Genomic DNA, 10,140 nt, shown 5'->3' on the forward strand with positions numbered 1-10,140 from the left:
TTCCCCTTTTTTGTGAGATCTGACTTGAATTTTATCATTCCATTTCCTTTTTCAAGCATTTTCTTATTATAAGACTGTCATTATCTTCATGAATAAGCTTTGATGAATAAGCTTCACCTTCATTTAAATAAATACAATATTGTTTTTCAGCCTCTAATTCTTAACCTATAGTTCCCTGTTGTTGACTCAAAACCTTCTATCACCTTTCAACTCACAGATCGTAAATCCACATATTTTTTGCACTGTAAAAATTAGTAATCCCTGGTCTAGAACAATATTTAAATGGCAGAGAGGCTGAGAGAAAATAGAATCAGGAATTCGCTTAGCGTACACACATGAGATATAATTAACTGAAAATAATGCGAATAAAATAATAATGATACTAAATGATGATGATAATAAATAAAATAATAATGATACTAGATAATAATGATAATAAATATGAATGATACCAAATAATGAAGATTATAAATAATTAAAACCACACACACACACGCGCGCGCGCGCGCACTCATACAACATGGAGCTGTTGAATCATAGCTTACACCTTCTAACGGTGTATATAGATTGATAAAGGAAATAACATTGAGAAAAAAAACTCTAAGAAAGGAACGAGTGAATAGAGTTCGGAAAAAATTACAAAAAGATCCTCAATCTCTCCCGGTGAACTATTCATCAACCACACTCTTAATCTAGATTTAAAAGAAGCAATGCTAGCTACACTTTTGACTTCAGTGGGAAGACCGAAAAATTTCGGGCCCAAAAAATGAAGCTCTTCTGAAACAAGGTACAATGAGAACGAGGCAATGTTATGAACTCCCTCTCAGCATTCCTAGTGTAATAGGGTAGGTCTACATCAGGTCCATGGTTACCACATTTCTTATAGAATAGTGCCAGAACATTGAAGACTTTCTGTGACTTGAGCAAGACATGTGACTGCTTACATACCAGGCAATCCAAACCCTCCGGATACTCACTCCTCCCTCAGAGCTGTGTATTATGCTTGAGAAGAAAATTTTTAAAGTACTTTCTATTATATTTTAGGAATGTATACTTATCGGCTCTAGCCGTGATAACTAACGTGCTGGTAGAGCCGCTAGTGCTGCTGTAGGCGTCGCTAGGAATTTCACCTTCAATATCATCACTAAACTTCAAATGTGATGAAATTTCATCATAAGTATTTCTTATTATTTGTGTAACATAGATAAATTTAATATTTGAAGAAACTTTTCCAGTTCATTCTAGAGGCTGAATAAAATGTATTTCATTTAGTGGATAATTTTTCTCAACACTTGGTAGAGAAATTCTGTCCTAGACGTCCACAACAAAATTGAGCGATTAGAGGAAGAATGAAATGCATATCACCGTTCACCAACAGTCGTTTAACGGAATTAATGTAATTTTCACGCGGTCCCCTCACTCTCTCATACTGTCTTTCTTTTTCACTCTCTCACTCGAAGCTAAGCGATGTCCTTGCTTGAATTGGTGAGGGGAGTGTTCAGAAAGGGGTGGCGGTGAAGAAGGGTGGGAGTGGTATTTGATAAATCACAGGCAGGCAAATGTAGCGGAAAAGAGGGGCTCTTGTCGCCTAAACGCACAGCCATGCATCACTGTCTAGCGTGTTGCCTAGCTTTTTGAATGAAGGTGCTCGCTTGTTATTATCAAACGGGTCCTGGTTGCCACAGAAATGCTTCAACAAAACAAAAAGCGAATAATAACTTGACGAATCGCGTCAGCCTAACTGGTTATCCTTGTTTCCACATCCTGCAATTTATACTTTGAGATACAAGACGAAAACTGTGGGCTCAGTGCAGCATAAATAACATAACTTGTGATAGCATCATAGATAAGACTGTAATGTATTGCAATTAAGTAATACGACAATTATATTAGAGTTTTTCTAATTTTTTTTTGATCCATTTGCACTAACACATTGGAATGTTTGTGGTAGAGTAATCAGTAGTACCATTAACTATTGTTTATATGACCTGTCGAAGGTTGAAATGAAAATATACAATAAAATATAAATATATATCTACCTTCTTGTGAACGACCCACTACCAGTAAAAAGCCATAAAAGTACATTTTTAAATATGGTTTTATGTAGGAATAGGTGTTTATGAGACTATAAGATTTCTCTCAGTAACTGATCTTAATCGTACATTGAAGATATACTTACGAAATAAGAATAGAATGAATAGAATGTTTTCTAATACTGTAGCACTCAGGTTCTACACTGTAGTATTAGATTGTCTCCATATTCTGGAAGTTCTGAATTAAGATAAAATTTTAATTAGAGTGTATTTGAATCATTCTCTTTTTTTCATAATCGTACGTGAATAATAATCAATGTTTTCAATTCTAGTGATTCAACAGTGGAACAGAAATAATCAAGAATCAACTCGAAACCTGTTCAACAGGTTAGAATACATATCATATTGATAGATGTTTTTACTATGTCAGTGGAGAGAAAAAAGCTCGTAGCTTAGTGCAGTGTAACCGTAACCTATCCTATGCTCTAAGGATCGGTTTCCGATAACATTTGAACTGCAATTAAAAGGTACAAGCTTGTTTCTCTTAAAATAGTCAATAAGTACTTGAAATTTGGCTAAGTTCTAGACTTTAAACAGCTGGAGTCGAAAAATTGGCTTTCCTAAACGGGATGTAGTCTTAGTTTTTATGATAATCTTTATCTTCTCTTTCCTATAATAATTGGAAACGTTATTCATGGCAAAATGAAACATTTCTAAATAATTCAAAACAGCTGAAACTTTACACCATCTTCTCTTTATTTTATTCTGTACTCAATTTTCCAGTATTTCAAAATTAAGTTTAAATTAATGTGGACTAAGACTACGCCTCGTTTTGGAAAGCAAATTTTCTGACTCCAGCTGCTTAAAGTCTAGAAGTTAGCTGAATCCCGAGCTTGGAAACCGGCCCTTAGAATATTTTCTTATCCGAATTCGTATTCTCCAGGTAACAGAAGAACGTTGAACTTTTAGAGAGCGAAATGAACCAACAGGATCTCTCTTCTCAGCCAAGTTGAGTATTTAAGTATCTTATTTCCTATTCAATAACAAATAACACAAATATTGTGTTTCATAAAACAAGCGATAATACTTGTTCAAATCACATACATATTTATTCTACGAGAATAAGTAGCTATCCTACGATAATAGTAGTTGGATGTATTGACGACATTTACCTTCTGAAATCCTTGCTCCAACAAGCATAGATGACCGGATTCATGCCAGAGTTGATCCAGCCAAGCCAGGTGACAATGGCCGACACGAGCTCTGCCTCCCAGATGCAGTCGGCACAGAACCCCGACAGCAGATTCACCACAAAGAAAGGAAGCCAGCAAATTATGAAAACACCCATCACAATGCCCAGAGTTTTCGCTGCTTTTTTCTCTTTGGCGAATTTGGACAGTTTACGACTCAGAGAAAAGTTTTTCCCCAGATGTTTTCCGTGGATGACACGTGACGTTTGTCGAGTGAGGCCGCCATTTTGTGGTGATGAGGATGAGGGATGGTCGTCAGGTAGGTCGTCAGATGTGGTGGAGTTGTAGAGATGTGCGGTTCCACCTCCGCCCCCTCCACGATGGATCCTGAGCGTCAGTTCCATTTCCCCAGGTGCCATCATCACTTGTTTGGTACCCAGTTTCAGGGACCTTGTTTGAGTAACCGCTGCTCTGTAGATCTTGTAGTAAGTGAACACCATCACAAACAGTGGAACGTAGAAGGAGATTGTCGAGGAAAAGACCAGATAACCCAAGCTGTCAGTGAAAGGACACTTGAGTGCAGGCACCTCTTCAACACGCACTGCTCTCCACCAAACTATCGCCGGGAAAGAGATGGCGCCTGAACACACCCAAACTGCTGCAATCAGCAGACACGCTCTGTTGCGACTCATACGTGTCGGGTACGTGAACGGATCAGTGATAGCCCAGTATCTGTCCAACGAGATCACACACAAGTTCAGTATTGATGCCGTGCTGAAAAGAACGTCCAGAGACCTCCAAACGTCGCACCAGTTGATTCCAAAAAACCAATTGTTCTGCAAAACTTCATAGAGTGCACTGAATGGCATCACCACCAACCCCACTAAACAATCGGCCAATGCCAATGAGGTGACGAAGTAGTTGGTGGCTGTGTGAAGGTACCTTTCACGCGCAACTGCCACCATCACTAGAGCGTTTCCGAAGACGGTGGCAGCTGAGAACAAGAGCAGTAGGCTGGCTAAAAGGGCTCGCTCCTGGATCATCAGCGCCCAGTCCAGGTCGGTTGGTTCTGTCGCATTCCAGATCGAGGAGGTTACGTTCCAGTCACTCTCCTCCAACGAAACGTTCATTGCTGATCGAGGATTACATGTTGTCATGTTTCAGCTTTAACATTCTCATCAACATTTTTGTTAATCCTCATTGTATATTGTAATCAAACTGTTTTTGTTTTGTTTTTTCACTTTTTATACAAATTTTTTTCACAATGTTTTTCACAAATTTTTATATTTCAGAACATGTTAATGTTTACCACTCCTCATGCATTCTTCATCACTCAAGGCAATGTTTGAAGGAACTGTTCATTATGGTTGTTTCGAATGACCCGAGTAATTGATAAACTTGAAGACACGTGATTTGTTAACAGTGATCGCAAGGCATAATATCTTATCACATTCTGTATAGTAGTAGCTGTGATATACACTATTTGATCAATCTCTTATTTCTTTCAAAAATACCAAAATTGGGTTGCTTTGAAAAACCATTCACCACTCTTTATTGATAGATCTCATATCACGTGCAGAAGATTGAGGGGTTCATGAAGATTGAAGGGTAGCTTTTTATCAACACATACAGTGAATTTTTCAACACTTCAAATAAATGGTGAATCAACCCTTTCTCAATCCTTATTCAAACTCACAGTTGGCTGTCACCAGAAGAATATAGTTTTAAAATTCCGTTACTGAGTTTCTATTGGAGATACATTGAGAGTTCAATTTCAAATTGTTAGCCAAATTTCGAATTATTTTCCATCATTGCCAATTATGGATTATCGTAGCTTTCACCAACAACTAGCATTTGACCTTATTATCCAATAGTCATGACTTTTTCATCCTGTTACTGACAACTTTATTCTCCCATCAGCTTTTGATTCGTATTCAATGTTTTTTATTGATGCTTCAGAAGATTTTATTACATGATTCTTCAAAAATTAGCAAAAAACACGTTTATCTACACGGTGATTTTGAATAACAATACCAGTTGAAACCCTATTTTCATATTCTTCTCAAACTGAGTTCAAATATTTCAGATGTCATCTACTATTGGTGTCTAACATAATTCTAGGATACTAACCATTCCTGACTCTTCTTTCATGCGTGGAATTTCTTATGCTGTTGATGATTTTCATATTCTTCTCAAACTGAGTTCGAATATTTCAGATGTCGTCTACTATAGGTGTCTAACATAATTCTAGGATTCTAATCATTCCTGTTTCTATTTTTTTGTCTACCTGCAGAATTAACTGATTCTCGGAAATCAATATTCAATCTAGTTTTAGGCAATTATTGAAAAATGTTAACGTAACAGTACTTGTATTTCAAATCCTTTTACTGTTGAAAAGCTTTTCTGGTAGATGATAGAATACGTTTCCTAACTTCTCCATTTTTTGAAAGTAATTTAAGCGCTCAAGATCTTTTAGGGAACTCTTCAATTATACTATTTTTCAGGGAACAAAACGCTGTGTGAGCGTAAAAATAAAAGCTTCTATCTTGTTCTATATCGGTTTTAACAATGATTTTCAATTATTTGATTTAGCCAGAATCTATCCGAATAAGTTTAGGTTCTCTACTATAAAGAAAGTTAGTGTTCTAGTGTGTTGATCGTCATTTGAATGGTACTCGCTGTATTTGTTTGTATTTGGTTCCGGTTTTTTTTTTGTCACAATGTCAACAAAATCACAAATTTTTCAGTGATTATTTCGCAGTTGATGACTGACGTGTCGCGTAATTGTCTGGCGAATCCAAGTCGCGTCGGACGCGAATCGGTGGCATGTTGAAAGCGCGCGCTGACGGTGACTACTGAGCGTCGCGGCGCTAGGTTAAGTTACAGACAGGAATACACACTCCAACCACAACTTGATACAACTCCTCACGCTTGATACAAAACTGTACCCTCAGATACTGGACTAATTTATCACGTGGGTCTTGGTATTAATAACACAAGTTAGTCGGTTAATTTTTCTCATGGATTCAAACCCATGGCTTTGCCGGCATAAGCCTATCAAAAATTGATAGAATTAGATGGAATATTATTCTACCAACCCAGACAGAACATGTCAATTTCACATAATATAGGCTAAATACGATGAAATACAATAAAAACCGGATAATAAATCACTGTAACGTAATATCCATCAAGTTGTATTGTTTAAATCGAAATGTACAATTTGATTGCACCTAATGGCAACACCACTTGAGTTGCAGGTCACTTATTATCTTTTTAAAATGTATGAAGTCAGGGCTACTTCCTTGTATATATAAAATAGAATTATAGACCCTTTGAAATTAATAAAATAATAGAATTGAGAAACAAATTATAACAATATAATAATAATGTATAAATTTATTTTATTAATTTCAAAGTTTACTATAATTCTATTTTATATACACATATTATTTATGAATAATTATAATTATATTGTTATAATTTGTATTTTCATTCTATTATTTTATTAATTTCGAAGGGTACTATAATTCTATTATATATACACTTATTATCTATTTGACGTATAGTTCTCATCTGGAAGATACATTATGGTCCTTTATCATTTTTCTTCGTAGAGGCCAACCTTGTTTGGAAAAATGCTTCAGTTTGAAAAGTAAATATACTTGTCATAGTCATGAGTCAAACATTGAAGACCATCACCCTCTTAAACCTCCATCTCGAGGTTCCTAGTACCCTACAGACTGAAATCACACCACAACCCAAACTACTGAGCCTAAAAACTTGAGATTTTTCACGATTGTTTATGGTAGCCTGAAAACATCCACTAAGAAAGGATTTTCAGAAATTTGCCCCCTTGAGGGAGCTGGGGCCCCACCCCCAAAATTTTGTACTTTTTAACCGCTCATTGCAAAGCAAAGTCATGAGGAACTTTCTTGTTCAGCTACAAAAAAACATTAGATCTATGCAGAAAAATTTCGATCAGGAGCACAGGGGGGTCCAGGAGAGGGCATTTTTCGAAAATTTTGATGTAAAATCACACTACAGCTCTAATATTGTGGAGAAAGCTGCACGGCGAATTGTAATCGAGGGCTCTGATTGGCTGAAAAGTTCAGCGTTCGGAGTGAGGTGAGGCGAGCAGTTAGAACAGAGGCAAGCTGCACGGCGAATGGTTCGGAGTGCGGTACGGCGAATGATTAACAGCTGATTTTTAACATTATGAAACATATGCTCATGTTCGTTGAAAGGCAAGATGTTCGGAGGAATGCACGGTTTGCTGCGCGGTTCGAGGTTCGGTTCGGCATGTGTGGACGCACCTTTAGTTGTTACAGGACATTATACAGATCACAGGCCAAAGCAACATAATAATCTATCTTCTTCTTCTTCTTCTTTTTCTTCTTCTTCTTCTTCTTGGGGAGCTGGGCCTCCCAAAATTTTCACTTTTTAACCGTTCATAGCACAGCAAAGTCATGAGGAGCTTTTTCGTTCAGGTATGAAAAAAATCAGATCTATGCAGAAAACTTCCAATCAGGAGCACAGGGGGGTTCAGGAGAGGGCACTTTTCGAAAATTGTGATGTAAAATCACACTACAGCTCAAACTAATTGGCCTACAGGCTTAAAACTTTGCACAAATATTCTTCAAACATGCTAGACGCGCACTAAGAACGGATTTTGAGATATTTTGCCTATAAGGGTTTCAAAGGATGGAAAAGGATCCTATTAAGTAAGCTTATGGTAAGGTGAACTCCATATGGAACTGAGATAATTGACACATGATATTCTAACATATGTTGTAATCATTGGAAAGCTTAAAACAATTTCATCAATTGGCTGATCGAATTGATTTTGCGTTGATTGAGAGCGCGAGCTTACCACGTGTTTTACGTGGTAAACGTTCTACAGATTTATAGTATTCTTGGTGATTGAACCAGTCTTTTTCAGCGTTGTCTATTAATAATAAAGCTTAATTTACAACTAGCTTACCCAGCGAACTTCGCACCGCCAATGTATATCATGTTACACTTGACTTTATTTGGTGAATTATGAAATTTATCTGACAATCAACATGTTCATCTCAATACGGACTTCCTATGTGCTTAGTCATGCAGCATTCATTATTCCGAAAACATATTATTCTTCTCAATCAATTGGTAGTAGTATCTATCAGTAAAGTTTTCAATTAAAAAAAAAGGTTATATCAGTGTTTCAAAGAAAAATATTCAAGGTTTTCATAGCTGTAGATTGTCGATATATGGTCCAGGAAATATGCGATGTACGATGAATCACAAAGAATTCCATATTTTTTCCATTTTAGGATGAATATAAGCTAAGCTAAATTCAAAAAATTGTAAATTATTCTTTCATTCTTCAGTAATTAATGAATGCAATATGAATACTATACATATATACTATACAATATATATATATACTCTCTTTCATTAGGTGATAATTTTTTTCAACATTTTCCAGTTTCTCAATGATAGGGGAGTGATAATTTTTTTTTATAGGTCTTCTAAGGAACCATTATCTACAGCTGGTAGGCCTACCAATCAACTACACTTCAACTCTAAACTACCGTTTTAATACCAGTACACAATAATTTATCACAGGGTGATATGTTTATTACAGCTGGTAACTTTAGATGCTAAATCATATTATCACAATATGATCTTGAATCATGATCATCTTTTCGTTCTTCAGTAGCCGCTCGGCCGAAAATTTCGAAAACATAATGTCTGTAGAATGGATTAATAAATAATTATTATTAGCCCCCCTATTAAAATTTCTGTGCCGTTATGTCAAGTAGTTTTCAAGTCTACAGGGAACAAACAAACATACAAACAAACATTCCCAAAGTTTCATGCCGTTATGTCAAGTAGTTTTCAAGTCTACAGGGAACAAACAAACATACAAACAAACACACAAACAGACATTCATTTTTTTATAAATAGATTTCCATTCGGCTCAAACAAAGGCCTCTCTAAATGAAGGTAGAATGATAAGGATTCAGTTTTTTGTTTTAACATTTTTTCAAATCACTTTCAAAAAGTCATGTAGTACCTACTATTGTGTTTGAGACACTTCTGGCGCTATCATAGTTTCACCACTATTCTGTTCTACAGTCCTATCTCTTGCAGTCGTTAACTATATCTACTATATCTACTATATCGTTAATTATATAAAGTAAAGAGCTGGCTTATGCACGTACGGGATAGGAAAGTTATTTTTGACGCATCATCACGTCTGAACTACTGGACTAATTAACTTGAAATTTTGCTTATAGATTCTTAAATAACCAAGGATGGTTATAGGCCTATTCTCAATTCTTCAAAATTTCATTACGTCAAGTTTTCATTTTGTCAAGTTTTAAAATAGATCCTTGCGAAGCACGGGTTCTTGCTAGTTTGTTATATAATAACTATAGATAATTATATTCTTATGCATCTACATAAATTGGCGAAGCTTTGGACATATCAATGTCCATTCTTCGGGAAGAATATTGAAAATATCCTTCCCACTAACTCTCTACCAAAACGTTAATTTCATTAATTAAACTAAGGATTCATTTATAAATGGAAATATTGTAAAAGTTCCAATTAATATGGATATTTAAGAGAAAAAAATCAGAAAATTAATAGAGTAAAATAATTTTATAGGTAGATAAGATCAAATCATTGATTAATAAAATGGAGTATGCTGAAAGTAGATCAGGGTAATCAACTGAAGAGCGGTAAGCGTTATAATCGGGTAAGCGTAGCCACAGAGAAGAGGATCCCTTCTCTGTGGCGTAGCAGAGCTAGAAAAGGATAGCTGCTTTATCGAATGATGGACAAAGATAGAACACCAATTATTTTAATCAAAAATTAATGTTTATCAAATACCTGCCATTACAACATTAACCACATTATAGTTTTTA

The 10,140-nt window shown here is 35.8% G+C and overlaps 1 protein-coding gene across 1 annotated transcript; it reads right to left on the bottom strand.

Moving 5' to 3' along the window:
* Positions 1–3,201: 3,201 nt before the first annotated feature.
* LOC111051850 (dopamine receptor 2-like) lies at positions 3,202–6,060 on the bottom strand. The gene has a single exon (XM_022338426.2). It carries the CDS (start codon positions 4,378–4,380, stop codon positions 3,202–3,204), a length of 1,179 nt encoding a protein of 392 aa, XP_022194118.1. The 5' UTR covers positions 4,381–6,060.
* Between the last annotated feature and the right edge of the window lie 4,080 nt (positions 6,061–10,140).

Source organism: Nilaparvata lugens, chromosome 4 (assembly GCF_014356525.2).
Source record: "Nilaparvata lugens isolate BPH chromosome 4, ASM1435652v1, whole genome shotgun sequence".
Classification (NCBI taxonomy): domain Eukaryota; kingdom Metazoa; phylum Arthropoda; class Insecta; order Hemiptera; family Delphacidae; genus Nilaparvata; species Nilaparvata lugens.

What these genes read in the sequence shown, in the direction of transcription:
- LOC111051850 (XM_022338426.2), bottom strand. Translation starts at nt 4,380, where the DNA reads ATGACAACATGTAATCCTCGATCAGCAATGAACGTTTCGTTGGAGGAG.